Here is a 24,149-nt window from a genome sequence, read left to right as displayed (position 1 = left end):
AGAGTCACGCTGAGTTGAGACTCCTTCATTCACTTTGGACAACCTGTCCCAGATAAGCTTCGCTGTTTCCAAAGCACTCACTCTACCGTACTGTCCTTTTCTCAGATGGCCACATATGATATTCTTCGCTTGAGAGTCGAGTTGCTTGAATCTCTTCACATCGGCAACATTCAGAGAAGGTGTGACTGAGGGAACGCCATTTTCCACAACATACTAGAGATCATTATCAATTGCTTCAAGATGCATTCGCATCTTATTCTTCCAGTAGGGGTAGTCCGTCCCATCGAAGGTAGGACACCCAGCAGAGACCTTGATCATACCTACGGTCGACATAACTAAAACTCCAGCCGGTTAAACCAAAATCACACAGAACAAGGGAGTACCTTGCTCTGATACCAATTGAAAGTGCGTTATATCGACTAGAGGGGGGATGAATAGGCGATTTTTATGAAATTCTTCACTGAGGAATTTGCTGGTGAGGAAATTCCTTAGCGAAGAACTACTAGCAGCAGAATAAGTACTCAAAAGTAAACACAACAGAATACAAGCATAGTCATCATGATGAAATAAAGACAGGCACAGAGTACAGGAAGCGTAATCACAGGATAACTCAGGATGAAGACAAACAGACTGAAGAAATTGAACTGAGGAAATTGAGAAAGTCTTCAGTCAAAGTCTTCAAACATAGATATGAACAAACATACAACACAGTTATGAGGAAATGAAAGAGTTGAGGAAATAAAACCAGTAAGTTCGGTGAAGACAATGATTTGGTAGACCAGTTCCAACTGCTGTCTCAGTTGTACGTCTGGTTGGAGCGGCTGAGTATTTAAACTCGAGGACACACAGTCCCGGACACCCAGTCAAGGACACTTAGTCCAAGACACCTAGTCCTCACCGTATTCTCCTTGAACTAAGGTCACACAGACCTCGTCCAATCACTCGTGGTAAGTCTTCAGGCGACTTCCAAACCTTCACAAACTTGGTCACCCGGCGATCCACTATTCCTCTTGGATGCTCTAGACCATGACGCCTAACCGTCTGGAAGAAGCACAGTCTTCAAAGGTAACAAGCGTCGGATCCACTCAGGATCAATCTCTTCAGTGATGCTCAATCACTTGGGGTTGTAGGTGTTTGGGTTTTGGGTTTTTGGTTTTTCCTCACTTGATGTTTTTCGCTCAAAGTCCTCGGAGGATGGGTTGCTCTCAAATGACAAGTGTCAGTTTCTCTCAGAGCAGCCAACCAGCTAGTGGTTGTAGGGGGCGGCTATTTATAGCCTAGGGAGCAGCCCGACATGATAAGACATAAATGCCCTTCAATGATATGACCGTTAGGTGGATAGATATTTTGGGACAGCTAGCGCATAGCACAGCAACAGTCGAAATTTTGAGTAGCAAAATCCTCAGGGCTATCATGTTCCTCACTGTGTAGGCAATCCGCACTGGCGAATTCCTAACTCCTCAGTCAGGACAAATCCTCAGAGACCAGAAGAACTTCGTCTCTGTCACTGAAGAAATTGACTGAATTGTATGAGATTTCCAATGGCTTCACTCGAAGGGATTGGTAGGTGTAGGATTTGAGTTGAGCATCACATGGAAATTTTTCCTTAGTATTTCCTTGACCTCTTTTAACAGTACGGTGTTTCCTATGACTCAAGAAAGAGAAAAACAAAACTATGAAAACGAAAGTCTTCAAGCTTCATATTTCTCGCATGAATATCAAGTCTTCACGGACACACCAATTTCTTCACTTTCAAAGTCTTCATGAAAGTCTTCAGAAATACCAAAATCTTCAGTCAAAAATATTCATTTTTAGAGGTCGACTTTTCCTGTAAATATCAAACTCCTCATAGACTTATAGGCCTGTGTACACTCACACACGCATTAGTCCCTTAACCTATAAGTCTTCAATACACCAAAATCACTAAGGGGCACTAGATGCACTTACAGCTACTCTGAAACCGAGTAATTACAATGATAGATTTGGGGTTAGTCGGAAGCAAGCTGTGTGGCATGGTTGACCAAGATGAAATTTTCCCCTCCACTCGAAACGACATTCTTTGGGCCATCTCAAGTGACCAGATTCAGAAAGCATGGCCATGCGGCGCGAGCTAAGTGTTAACTCCATTTCTAGAATTTGGATCACATGGTAGAGAAAAGATGTCGAGCTACCAACAAGGACAAGGATGACAAGCACTCACATTAAGCTTGACAATGTATATCGCGAGGTAAACGAAATGGGATACATGACACATCGTGAACTACCTTGAGTACATAAACTAAGGCCTAAAAAAGCACGCGCAAACTTCGTATGAGAAGAGTCAACAAAATGCTCCTTTAGAATCTCAGTTCAGTTTATTTCTCTGTCTTATCTATAAGCATGGTGTTGCTTGCGCCGTTACTCTCAACAGCTGCAGAAATTACCGCAATCATGTTCAAAATAATTTGATAGTGCAACTAGATTATGCACAGAAAAAAATAAAAATAATGTTCTGGCATGCATATAGTTTCTGTTTTTTGTAAAGAAAAAGGTCATAAGTCGTTGCTTCATAGAGACGAGAAAGTACTACTAGGAATACCAAAATCTCTTCTCTTCTTCAAATCTCGTTTGCTCCTTCCCTATTCCACTCCTTATTTGTTTGCAGCCTCTCCTCACTTTTTCTTTCCGTCAGTCCCTGACTCCATTGCAGTTCCGTTCGTCCCATCTCGGTTTTCCCTTTCTCGTGTTGGCATGGTGATTGTGACTTTTTTTTTGCGAAAATGATCAAATCTATTATAAAAAATCATCAGAACGAGCCGCGGTCGCTGCTCCTCTACTGAAGCTGGCTTGACCTTATCAATGACAGCCGAAAAGTTCTCGTGCACGTGCCCCTAAAGACCAACGTCCTGGAGCCGCAGTCGTCGCCGTTGAATCCTTACATGAATTTGAAGGACCTGACACCAAATCTCGCCACATGACGAGAAACTCGAACCTCACTGTCCCAAGGAGGCGGCAAAAATCTACGTTGGAGCTCTGTCGACTACGTCCAACGTGTCCAACTCAGGCAGGATCAAAGTTCGGAAGACAAACTCGAAGAAGCGCCAGCATCCTCCCGAGCGTCGCACCTATATGCAGACTAAAAAATCAAACCAAAACTATTAACCGAGCGAAGACACCGGGATTCCCCTCCCCACCACCGGCCGCCAGAGCAACATGCAGAGATGAGGCGAATCCATGGGCTCACCAATGAAGTCTGCATGATGATTGCCACTTGTATCAAAGAGGTAGAGAAACTGAGATAGTAGATGGAGGAAGAAGAATAAGATTGATAAGAAACTGAGATAGTAGATGGAGGAAGAAGAATAAGATTGTTAAGAAACTAAGATAGTAGATGAAGGAAGAAGAATAAGATTGATCTAACAGTAAACAAACTAAATAGACAACACTGTCTAATGTGTGTCTCAATATTATATAAATTAGACATGATTCGTATTAAACCATTAAAATATATATGGCCTGTGTTGTAACGCACGGGCAATTAACTACTACCTCCATTCCTAAATATAAGACGTTGAGACAGTTTAATTTAGGAATGGAGGTAGTAGTAGATATTTCCTTCACTTGTAATAACCCTTCCGAAAGTATGAGGTGATTCTTATTGATGTACATGAAAAATTTATTTTTATGTACAATATCATTTATGAAAATACATGTCCACTTTTTCATAAACGCAAACATTTGTTTTGATACATGTGAACATTTTTCATCACACGTGAACATTTCTTATCGCATACAGGAACATTTTAGAAAGTTGCTAGACATTTTGGAAAGTACATGAATTTTTTCGTGTACATGGACATACTTTAAAATGCCTTAACATTTTAATTATTTTTTCAAACGATTAGATAAAATTTGCGAGATAAATGTATGTTTGAGATTTATAAAAAAGGAAAAACAATTCGTATTTGTAAATGAGTCGCACCCAGAGCTTTTTTTTTGAGCTGGCCATATGGGTCGTGCCTCTCGGACCGGCCTGTGGGCAAGCTTTCTCGACTCGGCCCGCTGCAGTTCGCAATAGGCCTGCCCCACATCTTCCTTCCTCTTCCTCCGCTGGAAAGGAGAGGAAATGGGATGGGAGTGAGAGTAGGGTTTACACTCTCCTCCGATCCCTAATCAAAGGAGAGAAGCACTCTCCTCCGCTCCGAGCGGCGGCGGAGATACCCTCCTCTCCCACGGTCGCCGCTGTTTCTATCTCCCGGTCGTGCTCAAGGTACCGCCGTTTTTTCGCTTCACCTGACCCCTCCCCTGTTCGTTGGTTCCCCCATTCGACATGTACACGCTTTCTTTTAGATTCGCTTTCTTGATATTGATAGGGGAAACTCGACCGGTTGTAGCATCCATAATAAAGTTAGTCAATGTTGCAAATCCATTCTCCTAGGTAGGAGTAGAAAATAAGCTTTTTGCAACTGAGTACTACCCTAGGGTTGCAGCAAATACTAGTATTTCTAGTTGAACAGATTATCTGTTAATAATAACTGCACCCTGTGAACTCATCGGCTGTGGCAAAATGATCTCCCTACTTTCTTTCTTGCCCAAGCAAGAGCTACAAGTACTAATTTGCTTGCTCTGGTTTTCATGTTATTAATTAAATCAGGTGCCTCCACTCCAAATAAGTCGGTTCAGATTCAGCATGTGGTCTTCTTGCGGAATTGCTTGCGTCGATCCTAGCTCGTTTCTTTGTATTCTCTTATAGCTAGTTCATTATCCAGGCTCTGCTACTTATGGTGCTAGTTTAATTTAATGATGTGGCATGTAGTGTCATTTTTTCTTTCTAACAATCTAGAGACAGATAAGGTGCTAGCTAGCTACTACTTTAATTAATCTCCATGGTTACGAAGAACACACAAGAGAAAATGCTCAAAGTTCATCAGTATATTCTTCGTAATGAGTGTCGCCCTTGTCATCTCCATCTTCACATGCATTATTCTGATATATAATAAGTTTGAGTCCAGCTCTTTGCTTGTTTTCTGAACCTTGATATATATTACCTGATTGCTACAGCTGAATTTGCTCAATGTAGGACCTACCAGAGGCTCTGGTGACAGAGATTCTCAAGAGGATCACCAGCACAAGTGATCTGAATTCTCTTTCCCTTGTGTCAAAGCAGCTCTACAAGATAGAGGGGAATCAGAGGGGTGCTATCCATGTTGGTTCCGGTCTTTGCACTGCTACGAAAGCACTGACATCATTGTGCGCCCGGTTCCCAAATTTGCGGAAAGTGGAAATCGATTACTCTGGTTGGATATGTGGACATGGAAAGCAGTTGGACAAAAAAGGCCTTTCTGTGTTTTCATCTCACTGTTCCTCGCTGACTGACCTCACCTTAAGCTTCTGTTCATGCATTGATGACTCTGGGCTTGGTTGTTTAGCTTATTGCAAGACATTGGTGTCTCTCAGGCTGAACTCCACACCAAAAATAACATCATATGGGCTTCTCTCGGTTGTAGTTGGTTGTACAAGTCTATCTGCTCTCCACCTTATTGATTGCGAGAAAATCGACAGTGTGGAGTGGTTGGAATACCTTGGTAGGGATGGATCGTTGGAAGAGCTTGTAGTGAAGAATTGCAAAGGTATCAATCATCATGACTTCCTAAAGTTTGGTTCAGGATGGATGAAGCTCCAGAAGTTCGAGTTTGAGAGGAAAAGAGGAATATATGATTGTGTTCCAGGTGATGTGGTTTATGACTCCTCGTACAATGCTCACAGCATGGATATATGTGATTTCTGCTGTGAGAGTTTGAAGGATTTAAGGTTGGCGCATATTAAAACTTGGCCAGAAGTAGGGCTTCGTGTTGTCCTAGGGAAGTGTAAAGCATTGGAGAAGCTTTGCCTTGAGTATGTTCATGCCCTAAATGATAATGACATGATTGCATTATCTCGGAGCTGCAGCAACCTTAAAAGCATCTCACTTTGGCTCGACCCGCAGAGGTACTCTAGTGATATCAGCTATTGTGAAACCAGGACATCATTTACTGATAACAGCCTTTACGCTCTAGCCCTCAACTGTCCAATGCTTCAGATCGTAGACCTCAGCTTTACAGGATGTGCTGCTGACTGGCCATCAGAAATAGGATTCACACAACAGGATTTTCTGGTGCTCATTCAGTCCTGCCCTATTCGTGTTCTCGTGCTAAATACTGCCAACTTCTTTGATGACGAGGGGATGAAGGCCCTGTCATCCTCACCATACCTGGAGACACTCGAGCTTATATTGTGTGAAGCGGTAACTGATGCTGGGATGCACTTCATTGGACAGACCCCACGCTTGAGTAATCTCACACTTCGGTTGTGTCATGAGGTGACTGATGTCGGAGTGGCTGAACTGGGACATGCACATAAGTTAGAGTCTTTGATTATCGATTGTTGTAGCAAGGTCTCTCTGCAAGGGGCGGAGGGTGTTGCCAAGTCGGTTCACTACTCCAGCAACTTCTCAGATGCCCTGATGAAGGCAATTTGTCTCGGCGCCTAGTGATGAAGTGGTCTCCAAAATTTTCAGTATGAATTTGCGGCTGAAGCCATTAAGTTATTTAGTGTGCATCATCGGACAAGGCTGTGCGTTATCCAACCTAGATCCACTTGTCTGGACTTTCTATTGCCTTTTCTACCTTTACTGCTATGATTTTTTCTGTATGACAGTCTAATGATGATCTTTGGACGGCATCTGGTGAATGAAACTTTAATAGTAGGCACCACTAGTGTACTGTAATTCTTGTTGCATAATTTCTACTCTATAGCTGTTTTGTAATCCGCACACATCGTCCCCAAGATTCCCTGTTTTGCTGTTTGGTTTTATTGATTCTACAAGAGATGTTGTGAACCCTGTTTACTACGCAAGGGATTTGAAGACATGTATATCTGCCTGCTACCTCCGTGTGGCAATTCTGGTATGGATCAGTGTAGTAATGGTCAATGTTTCACATGGATCTGTAGTACAAAGGCGGCATGGTTGTTTTGTTGATATTGATTCTATTTTGGGATGTCTTCTTGTTGCTTCGCTAAGTTACGTGTAGTTGCTAGCACAATTTTGGTTTTTATATTCCAAGATTACAAATGGAGTGATTCATCTCATGGAAGTTGAGGTACAACTGAAACTTGAGCCACTGAAGGCATATGACATAGTTGTGTGCTAATAACATGCCTCCAGAAATTTAGAGGGGGTCGCGTTTCTGTTTACATATCAAGAGTATGATGAGTGTATGAAAAATCAGAATTGAGTACACCATTTGAGAAGATCGTATCTAAAAGTTGGAGAAGCCAGCGCAGAACTTTTGTTGTGATTGTCGTGCACTAAGTTGAAATCTGGTTGAAAAAACTGAACTCTAAAAAGTATTAAGGTGTGTCTAGGGCACATCTAGATGTGCTTTAGTTATTGCACATCTAAGTTAGTGAATCAAGCATAAAGAGAAAAAGAAAAAAGAAAATATTCCCACGAATCTCAATGTAAGATCAATGAAAGTTATTACCACTGTTTTCAAATATATGTAAAATGTTTTGGTAGGCTCTTTAGGTCATACTTTGAGAATAACGATATTTATCCTACGATAAAAGAGTGTACGCCTATATTTCTTTCATTTTTTTCTTTCAATTGTTTTTACTCATGGCGCCATCGATATGTCTTCCTGCCTCCACGGGAGGTTACAACTTAAATTATTTTCCACGGCGGCAATAGACGAGAAAGAGCAACTAGGCCCTCGACAACATGTACCTGTCGAGTACTCATCTCCCTTTGCTCAAAGAGGGTTTTAGCACGGGACTCAGTTGATTGGCCGACACCTTCAAGATCGTTCTTATCTCCCCACGTGCTGAATGTACTGGCTTTCCCTTGGTTCCGCCGACAAAACAACCCAAACCTCTGTTCGACTTTTCCAATTGGTTGTTTGTCGATTAGCGATGCAATTCTTTTGTTGTAGGATATGTTAGTTTCGTTTCTCTTTTACTTCCGCCTTCTTTTTTTATTTAGATAGCAGGATATGCCCGAGAGAGAATTTTTCCCTCCCAGGACTATGGCTCTAGATGAGCCAAATCCTCTTCTAATACCTCTCTTGGAAGTCAAGGAAGTCGTGGAAAAAATAGAGACAAAATCCATGAAGAATCTCATCTAACATGAGCCATTTCGAGCTTTTCTAGGTGTGGTATGAGCGGCGCTACGATCACTCCGGGCGTACCGTGCGCCGTCGGATGCTCTAGACTACTTATGTAAATTGGTCGCCGTTTTTTCGTACAAAATCTGATTTGACGTTCTTGGGCTCGTTGGAAATGCGTGAATGACGCCGAGGCATCTTTGATACTAGATATTGATTTTCAACACTTTGGAAAAAAGCCATTTTTTGACACTCCAAAATGCGTAAGTTTGGTGCGTGGATGTCCTCCGTATTGAAACCATCTTTCGTATTTTTATCATGTTTGGTCCTAGGTTGCTCCAAAATACCTGTAGACACAACAAAACAAAGAAAACTAAATGAAAACACTAACTATGCAATGCACACAGTGAAAAGAGTGAAAACCGGAAATCATGCATAATGTACTTGCATTTGGTTCAATGGGACATGATATATAAAGATAATATGCAACAAATGAGCTCTAAAAATGCGTATAAAATAGAGCCATCAGCTTGTTATCTTTCCAACAAACTTGGTTTCATCTGAATCATATTTCATTTGCAGAAGTTATGCTTGTTATGGCGTCGAATGTTTCAACTGTCTTCTGTAGGAGCAGTAGTACCGGCCTCGTTAGCGGTAGTAGTGCCTCCCTCCTGCAGCGGTACTACCGATTGAAGAACCGCTCGCACTACCGTCGAAAGAGCCGCTCGGGCTATATATAACGGTTATGCAGTGGTAATGACCCGATACTACTGGTGCCGCTGGGCCGTAGTATCACCCATGTACCTTTGCATGATTTTTTACTAATGGCTAACTGAATCCCAGGTAGCGGTAGTACTTCCCCTGCATGTTTCTGCACATAACGGTTTGAGTTTCGGGGGGGCCCTCTTTAAGGGGGTTTCTTCCCAAATGGTTCCCCAAGCTTTTAGAAAATTCTATCTCCTCCATTGTTGATCTTCTTTGGGTTCTCCATCTCTCAATCCCTCCAATACTTCTTGCTCCTTCTCGAGTGAAAAGAAAGAGAGGAGATCTAGATCTACATCTCCACCAATCAATCTCTCCTCTTAGTGAGGAGAAGCTATTGGATCTAGATCATGGGATTCATTTGTTAATTTCCTCATTTTCCTTACTCCCTTGTAACTCCATATTATTAGTTGCTTTGGTGGGATTTGAGATTGAAGGACTTGACCACTTTGTGTGTTGGCCATCACAAGTTCGTACAACGCTTATTTTCCCTGATTCTTTAAGGCGATGACGGCGACTCCCAACCCCCCCTCCCTTGGCGACTCCCATGGCGATTCTAGGGTTTTACCCTAGGATCTCCTACCGACGACCCCAATGGATGGCCTCCTCCATTGGGACTTCTCCCCCGACCTTAGGGTCGAGGCACATGTGCGTGCATGCTTCGGATCTACGGTTCATTTCGTCCTCAACACTAACTCCAAGGAGTTCTTCCTTGAGGTTTCCTTATCCTCGACTTCTTTTCCCCTCTCAGAGGATTCTGTTGGTTTGGCTCTCCAATCATGTATTGGAGGGATCAGTGAAGGGTTCAAAGTTACTCGTTTGGGTGATCGTCGCTTTTGGTTCTCGGTGGCATCTAATCGTGTGGGGCACTTTATTTTTGGCCTACGAGATCGTATCTGGCCGGACTTCATCTGCCATTTTCATCTTCATCGAGGTGTGATCTCTCACCCCCGGTTGGTTCTTGGCATGCGGACACCGAGCTTAATGGATTGGCTTCATCACCTGGTCTGGCCATCAAGTCTAAGTGGATTTCATCAAAGTGCAATGATGCTATTGAACCTGCCTCAATCTCCGTATTTGAAAAATTGGGTCTGATCTCGTTGCCGACGGAGAGACATTCCTGCGAGCTTGCTTTACCGGAGATTTCTTTTGGCAGTTTTTCAGTTCTGGATTCTTAGGATAATCATTATCTTTTTCGTATTGGGGCCATATCTCTACCGATCTCATCGGGTATTCCCGCTACATTGCCGTCTTTTCGTGGAGGTTTGTTTACGTAGGGTTTATGGGAGTCTATTCCGGATGATAAACTGCTATCTATTTTGGATGGTTGGCAGGCTGGTTACGATAATGAGAGTGTTAAGCTGATGATGGAAATCTCTTCCGTACCAACCAAGGATTATATATATAATCGGCTAAAACACTGCTCCGTTTGTGATAGGCTTGGTCATTTGGCAAACAGCTGCACTGATTCTTTTGTCAAAGTTGTGGGGATGTTTCTGGGAATTGCATTTGCTTGGCATCTTTGCCAAAAATGATGTTTCATCAACGTCCGCAGTCCCCTTGTCATGAGCCATGCAGAATGGGCCCTAAGTCTAATTTTTACTCCTGTAAGGCTTGTTCCGCGACTGATCATAGGGCCACCTTTTGCCCTGGGCTTCATCGATGCCATCTCTGTCGCCATCTGGGCCATGAGGCCTGTAAGCCTAATTTGTGTAATCGTTTCCCTCATCTGGTTTGGGCACAGAAAAGGCCTCACACAACACAATCTGAGGAGATCTTACCCCAGAGTAACTCCGATTCGGCTACGGTTGGTAACTCTATGGTTGTTGGTATGACTCGTGCTGTTCGGGATACGAGGTCACGCTGGGTTTGGGTCCGGAAATAGAAATCCCACGCTCTTTGGACGTGGCTACCTCCCATTGCTTGATGATACGACTCCCTGATCAGGGGGCAGTCAATTCCACCTGCTAAAAACCCCAATCGGGTGAGCCGACGTCTCCCTCGAGCTTACCACCCCTGCCATCATCACATTCACCCAAGCAATCTCTCTGCTCCTCGCCGGCAGCTCTAATCACTCCGCCTTCTCGCGCTCCGGTAGCTGGTGATATGGCAAACTTCCCGATGCACCCTTTTGCCTTTGCTTCAGACGGATCGACGTTCGACCGGGGCCCTGCTCATCGAGTCCAGCGCCATGTCATGGTGGTGGATGATCCTCTGCTCAAGCATGATAGGTACGCCATCGATCCTCCCATTCCTGATCATCAGAAGGAGTTCTGGCTTGCTGAAGTCTGCCACATTATCATGGTCGATCTGGAGTATGATTTGCTTGATGATTTCATCTATCCGCTCGGCATTGGTTGTGTGGTGTTTGCGGATATGGGGAGCAAAGATGCTGCGATTAGGGAAGGGCCTCACACTTTGACTGATGACTCTACTTTCTCTTTAGTACCGCATGATGAGAGTATCAATATGCGCATGCCTGCTTTTGAATATGAGGTCTGGATTATGTTTCTTGCATTCCCTATGGATTATCAGACTAAACATTATATCCATAAGGTTGTTTCTAACTTTGGTAAACTGCTAGTCTGGCCGTGTCCGGGTCAAAACAAAGCCCGCTTTTTGGTTAAGTGTCACATTAAGGATGTTGCTAAAGTCCGGCACAGTCTCTTGGTCACTAGAGTTGGTTTGTTGTCAGGTCTTGGTCGCTCTTGGTCTGTCCCCGTGTATGTGCTCAATGGAAGAAACACCATCCCAGGTCTGGTTGGCACTGAGGAAGCTCCTCCTCTTCTTAATGCCTCACCGCATTGGTATGAACTCCCATGCTATACTGTCATGCATCAGGCCAGATTGATGATATGGCTACGTAGGATGCCCTGGATGAAGCTGCCTGGAATGCGCCTGTGCCTGCTCAGGAACAGATTCAGGAGAATGGGTGGCGTATGTGGCCAGTGATCCCCCCACCGTACTCTGGTTTCAGCTTCAGAACCTTTTTTCAGTATGATGGGCCGTCTCTGATGGATGGCGTGGATCCCGAGCATAAAATTCAGGATAACTTGTCTGATGTTTGGTCTTCTGAAGAGGAGATTGAGGATGTCGAAGCTTCAGCTAACAGTTTTGTTCTTGGGAATCCTGTTAAACGTATGGCCTTTGTCAGGGCTGGTGGAGACTTGGTTAATCTTACTATTGCACTTGATTATGAACTGCTGCTTTGGATAGGAGGAATGCTCAAGTGCATGTACACACCTGCCCTCACCAATGTGCGGTTGGAGAATGCCATGTTCCCTCTCAATCCCTTCAGGATCAATCAGAGTCAACTGAACTCTGTCTTTGCCGCATGGATGCTTCGTGTTGCACCCGAACCGGATTTTATGTCTGTGATCTTCTGTTCTAACTTTCAGTTGGGAGCCAGCATATTTCCCCATAACTTGCTGCATGAGGACTCATTTGTCATGGCTGATACTGTTAATGTGGAATGGGACTTTGCTGATCGATCCCCTAGGCTCAAAGCTATTACTGCGCATTTTGCTTCTGAAACTGTAGGCTCTCAGTCAGTTCCTGTTGCTCTGCCTGACCAAGGGAATGCCCTTCAGATGCTTGCTTCTTCGTCTCTGTTTAATGTTACTACCTCTCGCAGTGCTAAGGTGCCACTTGACACTACTGCAGTTAGAAGGAGTACCAGATCAAACAAGTATGATGGCTTCAAGGTCAACCATGTTTCTGACACCAAGCAAACCAGATCAAGGGTGAAAACTCGTGTAGTGTCGTCTGTCAGTGCAATTTCCATGGCTGCTGCTCCTGCAAAGGCGGTTACTGGTTCTTGCCCGCCTCCTACTTCCATCGAGGAAATTCAACAGGTGGGCGACCGCTGTGGGATTGCTCCTGAAGATTTATCTGCAGAGAAGCTGCTGGATGGCCAGCAGATGACCCCTGACGGTGAAATATGATCCTTCCTTAGACATGAATAAATCTTGGAATGTGTTATCGTGGAATATCAGAGGCATAAACTCTAAAAGTAAACTTTTGGCTCTTAGGAATGCTATTGATACTAGCGGTTGTTCGGTGCTATGTATCCAGGAAACTAAGTGTGAATCTTTTGATTTAGCTTTTATTAAAACCTTTTGCCCCAAGCGCTTTGATAAATTTGTGTTTTCGCCCTCGTTGGGTGCCTCGGGTGGTATTATCACTATTTGGAATAGTTTTGTGTTTGTGGGCACGCCGTGGCACATTGATTCTTTTGCGGTGGGTGTTTCTTTTGTTGCCACGCAATCCAGTGAGTCTTGGAATCTAGTCAATGTTTATGGTCCTTGTTCTGGTCAGAGACGGGTGGACTTTACTTCTTGGTTATTTGATCTTAATATACCTGATGATGAAAACTCGTTGATCTTGGGAGACTTTAATTTCATTCGTTCCATGGCGAACAGAAATAAACCAGGTGGAGACGCTGTGGATATGCTCTTGTTTAATGAAATCATACGAGCACAATCTTTGATGGAACTCCCTATCAAAGGCAGATCGTACACTTGGAGCAATATGCAGGATGATCCCCTGCTCGAACAACTCGACTGGTTTTTCTCATCATCTAATTGGACAACATCTTTCCCGAACACGATGATCTTGCCGTTGGGCAAACCTGTTTCTGATCATATCCTGTGTGTGGTGGCCATTGAATCAAAAATCCCCAAGTCCAAATTGTTTCACTTTGAGAACTTATGGGTCAACCATGCGGGTTTCTTAGATGTGGTTGCTGGCTCTTGGTCCAAGTCATGCCATGCTCCTAATTCTGCTGCACTTATCTACAAAAAGCTTAAAACTTTGCGATATGATCTCAAACATTGGAGCCGGGGTATCTCAAATATGAAAATCATGATTCAGAACAATAATGAGGCTCTTGCTCAGCTAGATGACCTTGAGGACAAGAGAACACTCTTTATCCAAGAAACAAACTTCAGGTGCATTTTAAAACTGCATCTGAACACGTTGCTTAAATATCAGAATGAATACTAGAGGAAGAGATGCAATGTCAGATACTTCAGGTTTGCTGATGAAAACACCAAACTCTTTCAATCACTTGCGACAGAGAGGTTTAGACACAATTCTATTGCCAATCTACGTGATGGAGACGTGGTGGTGAGTGATCATGTTGGCAAAGAGGGGGTGTTGTACAAAACCTACAAAGAGCGCTTGGGTTCCTCTAAGCCTACCAACATGTATTTTGATCTCTCTTGGATCATCCGACAGATTGATGCCTTGGATGAATTATCGGCCCCCTTCTCAAATGAGGAGATCGATGTCGTGGTTAAGGAAATGTTGACTGATAGGGCTCCTGGCCCTGATGGATTTAATGGTTGCTTTCTTAAGAGTTGTTGGCAGATCATCAAAGAGGATTTTTACAGAACATGTCAGGATTTCCATGGTGGCAAGCTTGATATAACCAGTATTAGTGAAGGGTACATTACCTTGATCCTGAAGATCTCATCTCCAGAGACTGCCAATGACTACAGACCAATAACTCTGCTTAACTGCTGCCTGAAAAATTGGTCACGAAAATTTTGGCTAATCGTCTGTAGAAAGTCATTCTAAAAATCATTCACAGGAATTAGTACGGTTTCATTAAAGGAAGAACCATCCAAGATTTTCTAGCGTGGACATTTGAATATGTTCATCAATGTCAGACATCGTCGCGTGAGATTGTGCTCCTTAAGCTTGACTTTGCGAAAGCTTTTGACACAATCAAGCATGCCCCCATGCTGGAGATCATGCGACACATGGGCTTTGATGACAAATGGCTGGGCTGGATGGAAACAATCTTTGGCTCTGGTGTTTCTTTTGTTCTCCTTAATGGAGTTCCTAGCAGAAAGTTTTAGTGCAAATGTGGGGTACGGCAAGGCGATCCCTTATCACCGTTGATTTTTGTCCTCACTGCAGATCTCCTTCAAGCCGCGATCAATGATGCTTTTGCTCGGTGCCTGATTGACCTGCGCCTTCCATGCAAACAAAGTGGTGATTTCCCAGTGGTGCAGTACGCGGACGACACCATTCTAGTGATGCCAGCCTACCTCGATCAAGCTGCTCGTATGAGAATCATCCTGGAGGATTATGCTGCCTCGGTAGGTTTGAAAATCAATTTTCACAAGTCCACCTTGATTCATATCAACATTGACAGGCGGCGTGCTATTGAGTTGGCGCGGGTTTTTGGCTGCTCTGTTGGCTCGCTCCCATTCACCTACCTTGGCCTCCCCATGGGCACGACGAGGCCAACATTGCTGGAGCTCATGCCACTGGTGCATGGAGTGGAAAGGAAGATGTCTACGGCATTGTTTCTAATGTCGCCCGGGGCCAAGCTCACTTTGGTCAATTCAACTGCAACGTCGATGCTGATCTATGCCATGTGCATGATCAAACTGCACCCTAAGGTGATTAAGCACCTTGATAAACTGCGCAGATATTGTCTTTGGACTAAGAACTCTGAAGATGGGGTCAAGAACAATTCTCTAGCAGCCAGGGAGTTGGTTTGTAGACCAAAACATAAAGGTGGATTTGGGGTTATTGACATCAAAACCCAGAATGTAGCCCTCCTTCTAAAACACCTTTTCAAGTTCTATAACCGCGAAGAGGTCCCTTGGGTGACCTCGATCTGGGATGCTGTAAGTGCATCTAGTGCCCCATAGTGATTTTGGTGTGTTGAAGACTTATAGGTTAAGGGACTAATGCGTTTGTGAGTGTACACAGGTCTATAAGTCTATGAGGAGTTTGAACTTATAGAGAAAGTCGACCCCTAAAAATGAATGTCTTCAACTGAAGACTTTGGATTTCTGAAGACTTTCTAAAGACTTTGAAAGTGAAGAAATTGGTGTGATCATGAAGACTTGATATTCATGCGAGGAACATGAAGCGTGAAGACTTTTGTTTTCGTAGTTTCATTTTCTCTTTCTTGAGTCACAGGAAACACCATACTGTTAAAGGGGGCCGAGGTAAAACTAAGGAAACGTTTCCAAGTCATGCTCATCTCAAAATCCTACACCTACCAATCCTTTCGAGTGAATCCATTGGAAATCTCATACATTTCAGTCAATTTCTTCAGTGCAGAGACGAAGTTCTTCTGGTCTCTGAGGAATTTGTTCTGACTGGGGAGTTAGGAATTCGCCAGTGCGGATTACCTGCAAGTGAGGAACATGATAGCCCTGAGGAATTTGAACCTCAAATTTCCGACCGTTGCTGTGCTATGCGCCAGCTGTCCCAAAATATCTTATCCACCTAACAGTCATATCATTGAAGGGCATTTATGTCTTATCATGTCGGGCTGCTCCCTAGGCTATAAATAGCCGCCCCCTACAACCACTAGCTGGTTGGCTGCTCCGCGAGAAACTGACACTTGTCATTGGAGCATCCCATCCTCCGAGGACTTTGAGTGAAAATCATCAAGTGAGGAAAAACCCAAAACCCCAAACCAAACTCCTACAAACCCAAAGTGACTGAGCATCACTGAAGAGATTGTTCCCGTGTGGAACCGACGCTTGTTACCTTTGAGGATTGTGCATCCTCCAGACGGTTAGGCGTCATGGTCTAGAGCATCCAAGAGGAAATTGTGGATCGCCGAGTGACTGAGTTTGTGAAGGTTTGGAAGTCACCTGAAGACTTACCACGAGTGATTGGATGAGGTCTGTGTGACCTTAGTTCAAGGAGAATACGGTGAGGACTGTGTGTCCTCAGGTTTAAATACCTAGCCGCTCTAACCAGACGTACAACTAGCACAACAGTTGGAACTGGTCTACCAAATCATTGTCTTCACCAAGCTAACTGGTTCTATTTCCTCAACCTTGTCATTTCTTCATTACTGTGTTGTGTACCTGTTCATATCTGTTTGAAGACTTCGACTGAAGACATTCTCAATTTCCTCAGTTCAATTTCTTAGTCTGTTTGTCTTCATTCTGTTTTATCCTTTGCTTACGCTTTCTGTACTCTGTGTTTTGTTTCCAATTCATCATGATGTCCATGCTTATGTTATGTCATGTCTATATCTGAGTACTTATTCCGCTGCAAGTAGTTCTTCGCTTAGGAATTTCCTCACCCTGAAATTCCTCAGTGAAGAATTTATGCAAATCGCCTATTCACCCCCTCTAGTCGACTTAACGCACTTTCAATTGGTATCAGAGCAAGGTACTCCCTTGTTCTGTGTGATTTTGGTTTAACCGCCTGGAGTTTTAGTTATGTCGACCACAGGTATGATCAAGGTTTCTACTGGGTGTCCTACCTTCGATGGGACGGACTACCCCTACTGGAAGAAGAAGATGCGCATGCATCTTGAGGCGATTGACAACGATCTCTCGTACTTTGTGGAAAATGGCGTTCCCTCTGTCACTCCTACCATCAACGTTGCTGATGTGAAGAGATTCAAGCAACTCGACTCTCAAGCGAAGAACATCATATGTGGCCATCTGAGCAAAGGGCAGTATGGCAGAGTGAGTGCTTTGGGGACAACAAAACTTATCTGGGACAGGCTGTCAAAGGTCAATGAAGGAGTCTCAACCCTGCGTGATTCTCGAGTTGACTTTCTTCACAATCTCTTCAACCGCTTCAAAAGACTCAACAATGAAAATGTTCAGCAAACCTTCGATCGCCTCACTGATACGTCTCCAATGTATCTATAATTTTTTATTGTTCCATGCTATTATATTATCTATTTAGGATGTTTAATGGGCTTTAATTTACCTTTTTACATTATTTTTGGGACTAACCTAGTAACCAAAGGCCCAATGCAAATTGCTATTTTTTTTGCCTATTTCAGTATTTCGCAGAAAAGGAATATCAAACGGAATCCAAATGGAATGAAACCTTCGGGAGAGTTATTTTTGGAACAAACGTGATCTAGGAGACTTGGAGTGGACGTCAAGAAAGAAGCGAGGAGGCCACGAGGCAGGGAGGCGCGCCCCCACCCTCATGGGCCCCTCGCAGCTCCACCGACGTACTTCTTCCTCCTATATATACCCATATACTACGAAAACATCCAGGAGCACCACGAAACCCTATTTCCACCGCCACAACCTTCTGTACCCGTGAGATCCCATCTTGGGGCCTTTTCCGGCGCTCTGCCAGAGGGGGAATCGATCACGGAGGGCTTCTACATCAACACCATGGCCTCTTCGATAATGTGTGAGTAGTTTACCACAGACCTTTGGGTCCATAGTTATTAGCTAGATGACTTCTTCTCTCTCTTTGGATCTCAATACAAAGTTCTCCTCGATTCTCTTAGAGATCTATTCGATGTAATTCGTTTTGCGGTGTGTTTGTCGAGATTCGATGAATTGTGGGTTTATGATCAAAATTATCTATGAACAATATTTGATTCTTCTATGGAATCTTTTATGCATGATTTAAATATCTTTGCAAGTCTCTTCGAATTATCAGTTTGGTTTGGCCTACTACATTGATCATTCTTGCAATGGGAGAAGTCCTTAGCTTTGGGTTCAATCTTGCGGTGTCCTTTCCCAATGACAGCAGGGGCAACATGGCACGTATTGTATTGTTGCCATCGAGGATAAAAAGATGGGGTTTATATCATATTGCTTGAGTTTATCCCTCTACATCATGTCATCTTGCCTAATGTGTTACTCTGTTCTTATGAACTTAATACTCTAGATGCATGCTGGATAGCAGTCGATGTGTGGAGTAATAGTACTAGATGCAGAATCGTTTCGGTCTACTTGTCGTGGACGTGATGCCTATATACATGATCATGCTTAGATATTCATAATTATTCACTTTTATATCAATTGCTCGACAGTAATTTGTTCACCCACCGTAGAATTTGCTATCTTGAGAGAAGCCACTAGTGAAACCTATGGCCCCCGGGTCTATCTTCCATCATATTATTTCCATATCAATTTTCTATTTCTATTACCATTTATTTTGCAATCTTTATTTTCCAATCTATATCATAAAAATACCAAAAATATTTATGTTATTATCTCTATCAGATCTCACTTTCGTAAGTGACCGTGAAGGGATTGACAGCCCCTTTATCGCGTTGGTTGTGAGGTTCTTGTTTGTTTGTGCAGGTACTAGGTGACTTGCGTGTTACCTCCTACTGGATTGATACCTTGGCTCTCAAAAACTGAGGGAAATACTTACACTACTGTGCCGCTTCACCCTTTCCTCTTCAAGGGAAAACCAACGCATGCTCAAGAGGTAGCAAGAAGGATTCTGGCACCGTTGCCGGGGAGGTTGCACCAAGTCAAGTCAAGATTTGATCTCCCGTCAACAAGCCATTTCTGGCTCCATTGCCGGGGAGGTTTCATCATGTCAAGACATACCAAGTACCCATCACAAACTCTTAACCCTCGCATTACATTATTTGCCATTTTCCTCTCGTTTTCCTCTCCCCCACTTCACCCTTGCCGTTTTATTCGCCCTCTTTTTCGCTCACCTCTTTTTCGTTCGCCTCTTTTTGCTTGCCTCTTGCTGCCATCATGTTTGAAATTGGGGAGGTTATCGTTGATAAGGAGAGTGGTAATAACATGGAAAACTTTGATGATTTTGTTGATCCTCATGAAAAACCTACTATTTTACACACTAAAAAGTTTCGGATTGGTAGTGGTAATATTATTGGAAAAGGAGTTATTCAAGATTTCTTTACTTGTGTCGGTGCTTTGCCCACCATGAGCGGGTCTATTCTTCATAAAACTAGTAGTCTTGCGGATGCTATATCGTTGCTTGTTGTTGAACTTGAAAGAAAATTTATCCATATGCATCCTTGCATACAGAGGATCTTTCTAGAATTTTCTAATATTGAGCATTCTTCTGTTAAGCGAGCAGCTACCATCTTTTTAGCTCATGAGTTCAGATTTATAATTAAAGAGGCCAATGAAATTTTTGTGCATTATAGGGTGGATGCCGGCCGTCCTCTCATAGAAGCAATCCTTTTTTATCAAGAGGACATAATGCGCTTACGATCTTTAGATCATGTTGCTTTTAACAAAAACCTTAGAAAGAAGGTTCCTACCGATATTCTTGTTTACAGGATCTTTGAACTTAATGATAATTTTTCTATGTAAAACATTGGGTTGGGTTTTCCCCTTGAACAAAGGCTCATGACCTTTTGCCAAAAGAATGCTTATAATGATGAATTGGTTGTGCAATATGAGGGGCCAAAGGAGGAACCAATACCTCCCGAGCTTGATCTTGGGGACCTTTGTCCCATTAAATTTAGCCCTTTTGATTACTTTTGCTTGCCACAAAGAAAGCTTGCTGCTGAACGTAGGGAGTATGAGATAAGTTTTCGCGATTTACCTTATCATTATCATAGCAATACCTAGATCTATTCTTGTTTTTTATGCCTAGCTAGGGGCGTTAAACGATAGCGCTTGTTGGGAGGCAACCCAATTTTATGTTTGTTTTTTGTTTTTTGTTCCTGTTTAGTAATAAATAATTCATATAGCTTATGTTTAGATGTGGTTTTATGCTTTCAATTAGTGTTTGTTCCAAGTATAACCTTTGGGAAGACTTGGGGGAAGTCTTTGTGATCTTGCTGTAAAAAACAGAAATTTTAGCGCTCATGAGATTTGCTGCCATTTTTTTACTGGAGAGTGCGATTAGGTTGATTCTTTTTGCAGATGATTAATAGACAAATTCCTCATGTCCACCAATTTATTTCAGAACTTTTGGGGTTACAGAAGTATTCGAAACCTACAGATTACTACAGACTGTTCTGTTTTTGACAGATTCTGTTTTTCGTGTGTTGTCTGCTTATTTTGATGAACCTATGGCTAGTATCGGGGGGTATGAACCATAGAGAAGTTGGAATACAGTAGGTTTAACACCAATATAAATAAATAATGAGTTCATTACAGTACCTTGAAGTGGTGGTTTGTTTTCTTATACTAAATGAGCTCATGAGATTTTCTGTTGAAGTTTTGTGTTGTGAAGTTTTCAAGTTTTGGGTAAATATTTGATGGATTTTGGAATAAGGAGTGACAAGAGCCTAAGCTTGGGGATGCCCAAGGCACCCCAAGGTAAAATTCAAGGACAACCAAAATCCTAAGCTTGGGGATGCCCCGGAAGGCATCCCCTCTTTCGTCTTCGTCTATCGGTAACTTTACTTAGGCTATATTTTTATTCACCACATGATATGTGTTTTGCTTGGTGTGTCTTGTATGATTTGAATCTTTTCTTTTTAGTTTACCAGAATCATCCTTGCTGTACACACCTTTTGGGAGAGACACACATGAATCGGAATTTATTAGAATACTCTATGTGCTTCACTTATATCTTTTGAGCTAGATAATTTTGCTCTAGTGCTTCACTTATATCTTTTTAGAGCACGGTGGTGGTTTTATTTTATAGAAATTATTGATCTCTCATGCTTCACTTATATTATTTTGAGAGTCTTATAAAACAGCATGGTAATTTGCTTTGGCTATAAAATTAGTCCTAATATGATAGGCCTCCAAGATGGGTATAATAAAAACTATCATAAAAAGTGCATCGAATACTATGCGAAGTTTGATACTTGATGATTGTTTTGAGATATAAATATGGTGATATTAGAGTCATGCTAGTTGAGTAGTTGTGAATTTGAGAAATATTTGTGTTAAAGTTTGTGATTCCCGTAGCATGCACGTATGGTGAACCGTTATGTGATGAAGTCGGAGCATGATTTATTTATTGATTGTCTTCCTTATGAGTGGCGGTCGGGGACGAGCGATGGTCTTTTCCTACCAATCTATCCCCCTACGAGCATGCACTTAGTACTTTGTTTCAATAACTAATAGATTTTTGCAATAAGTATGTGAGGTCTTTATGACTAATGTTGAGTCCATGGATTATACGCACTCTCACCCTTCCACCATTGCTAGCCTCTCTAGTACCGCGCAACTTTCGCCGGTACCATACACCCACCTTATACCTTCCTCAAAACAGACACCATACCTACCTATTATGGCATTTCCATAGCCATTCCGAGATATATTGCCATGCAACTTACCACCATTCCATTTATTATGACACGCTTCATCATTGTCATATTGCTTTGCATGATCATGTAGTTGACATCGTATTTGTGGCAAAGCCACATTCATAATTCTTTCAGACATGTCACTCTTGATTCATTGCACATCCTGTTAGACCACCACAGGCATTCATATAGAGTCATATTTTGTTCTAGTATCGAGTTGTAAGTAAATAAAAGTGTGATGATCATCATTATTAGAGCATTGTCCCAAGTGAGGAAAGGATGATGGAGACAATGATTCCCCCACAAGTTGGGATGAGACTCCGGACGAAAATTTAAAAAAGAAAGAAAGAGAAAGGCCATAAAAAAAGAGAAGGCCCTAAAAATGAGAGAAAAAGAGAGAAGGGACAATGCTACTATCCTTTTACCACACTTGTGCTTCAAAGTAGCACCATGTCTTCATGATAAAGAGTATCCTATGTTGTCACTTTCATATACTAGTGGGAATTTTACATAATAGAACTTGGCTTGTATATTCCAATGATGGGCTTCCTCAAAATGCCCTAGGTCTTTGTGAGCAAGCAAGTTGGATGCACACCCACTTAGTTTCTTTTGATCTTTCATACACTTATAGCTCTGGTGCATCCGTTGCACGGCAATCCCTACTCACTCACATTGATATCTACTGATGGGTATCTCCATAGCCCGTTGATACGCCTAGTTGATGTGAGACTATCTTATCCCTTTTGTCTTCTCCACAACCACCATTCTATTCCACCTATAGTGCTATATCCATGGCTCACACTCATATATTGCATGAAGATTGAAAAAGTTTGAGGACACCAAAAGTATGAAACAATTGCTTGGCTTGTCATCAGGGTTGTGCATGATTTAAATACTTTGTGTGGTGAAGATAGAGCATATCCAAACTATATGATTTTGTAGGGATAACTTTCTTTGGCCATGTTATTTTGAGAAGAGATGATTGCTTTGTTAGTATGCTTGAAGTATTATTATTTTTATGTCAATATTAAACTTTTGTCTTGAATCTTTCGGATCTGAATATTCATGCCACAATAAAGAAAATTACATTGAGAATTATGCTAGGTAGCATTCCACATCAAAAATTCTGTTTTTATCATTTACATACTCGAGGACGAGCATGAATTAAGCCAGGGGATGCTTGATAAGTCTCCAACGTATCTATAATTTTTGATTGTTCCATGCTATTATATTATCTGTTTAGGATGTTTAATGGGATTTAATTTACCTTTTTATATTATTTTTGGGACTAACCTACTAACCAATGGCCCAGTGCAAATTGCTGTTTTTTTGCCTATTTTAGTGTTTCGCAGAAAAGGAATATCAAATGGAATCCAAATGGAATGAAACCTTCAGGAGAGTTATTTTTGGAACAAACGTGATCCAGGAGACTTGGACTGGATGTCAAGAAAGAAGCGAGGAGGTCACGAGGCAGGGAGGCACGCCCCCCACCCTCGTGGGCCCCTCGCAGCTCCACCGACGTACTTGTTCCTCCTATATATACCCACATACCCCGAAAACATCCAGGAGCACCATGAAACCTTATTTCCACCGCCGCAACCTTCTGTACCCGTGAGATCCCATCTTGGGGCCTTTTCCGGCGCTCTACCGGAGGGGGAATCGATCACGGAGGGCTTCTACATCAACACCATAGCCTCTTCGATGATGTGTGAGTAGTTTACCACAGACCTTCGGGTCCATAGTTATTAGCTAGATGGCTTCTTCTCTCTCTTTGGATCTCAATACAAAGTTCTCCTCGATTCTCTTGGAGATCTATTCGATGTAATTCTTTTTGCGGTGTGTTTGTTGAGATTCGATGAATTGTGGGTTTATGATCAAGATTATCTATGAACAATATTTGATTCTTCTCTGAAATCTTTTATGCATGATTTAAATATCTTTGCAAGTCTCTTCGAATTATCAGTTTGGTTTGGCCTACTAGATTGATCGTTCTTGTAATGGGAGAAGTGCTTAGCTTTGATTTCAATCTTGCGGTGTCCTTTCCCAGTGACAGCAGGGGAAGCAAGGCACGTATTGTATTGTCGCCATCGAGGATAAAAAGATGGGGTTTATATCATATTGCTTGAGTTTATCCCTCTACATCATGTCATCTTGCCTAATGCGTTACTCTGTTCTTATGAACTTAATACTCTAGATGCATGCTGGATAGCGGTCAATGTCTAGAGTAATAGTAGTAGATGCAGAATCGTTTTGGTCTACTTGTCACGGATGTGATGCCTATATACATGATCATGCCTAGATATTCTCATAATTATTCG

At 42.5% G+C, this 24,149-nt stretch overlaps 1 protein-coding gene across 1 annotated transcript; it reads left to right on the top strand.

Annotated features, from left to right (window-relative positions):
* The first annotated feature begins 5,053 nt into the window (after positions 1-5,053).
* Positions 5,054-6,829, top strand: LOC125514906 (F-box/LRR-repeat protein 14). Its single transcript, XM_048680277.2, is given in 2 exon segments — positions 5,054-6,491; positions 6,494-6,829. Coding segments are annotated over 2 exon segments (1,485 nt in total). The 3' UTR covers positions 6,541-6,829.
* Positions 6,830-24,149: the final 17,320 nt, after the last annotated feature.

The sequence above is a fragment of the Triticum urartu genome, chromosome 6A, assembly GCF_056163025.1.
Source record: "Triticum urartu cultivar PI428250 chromosome 6A, HENAU_Tu73, whole genome shotgun sequence".
Taxonomy (NCBI): Eukaryota; Viridiplantae; Streptophyta; class Magnoliopsida; order Poales; family Poaceae; genus Triticum; species Triticum urartu.
This window is presented reverse-complemented; position numbering and strand designations above follow the sequence as displayed.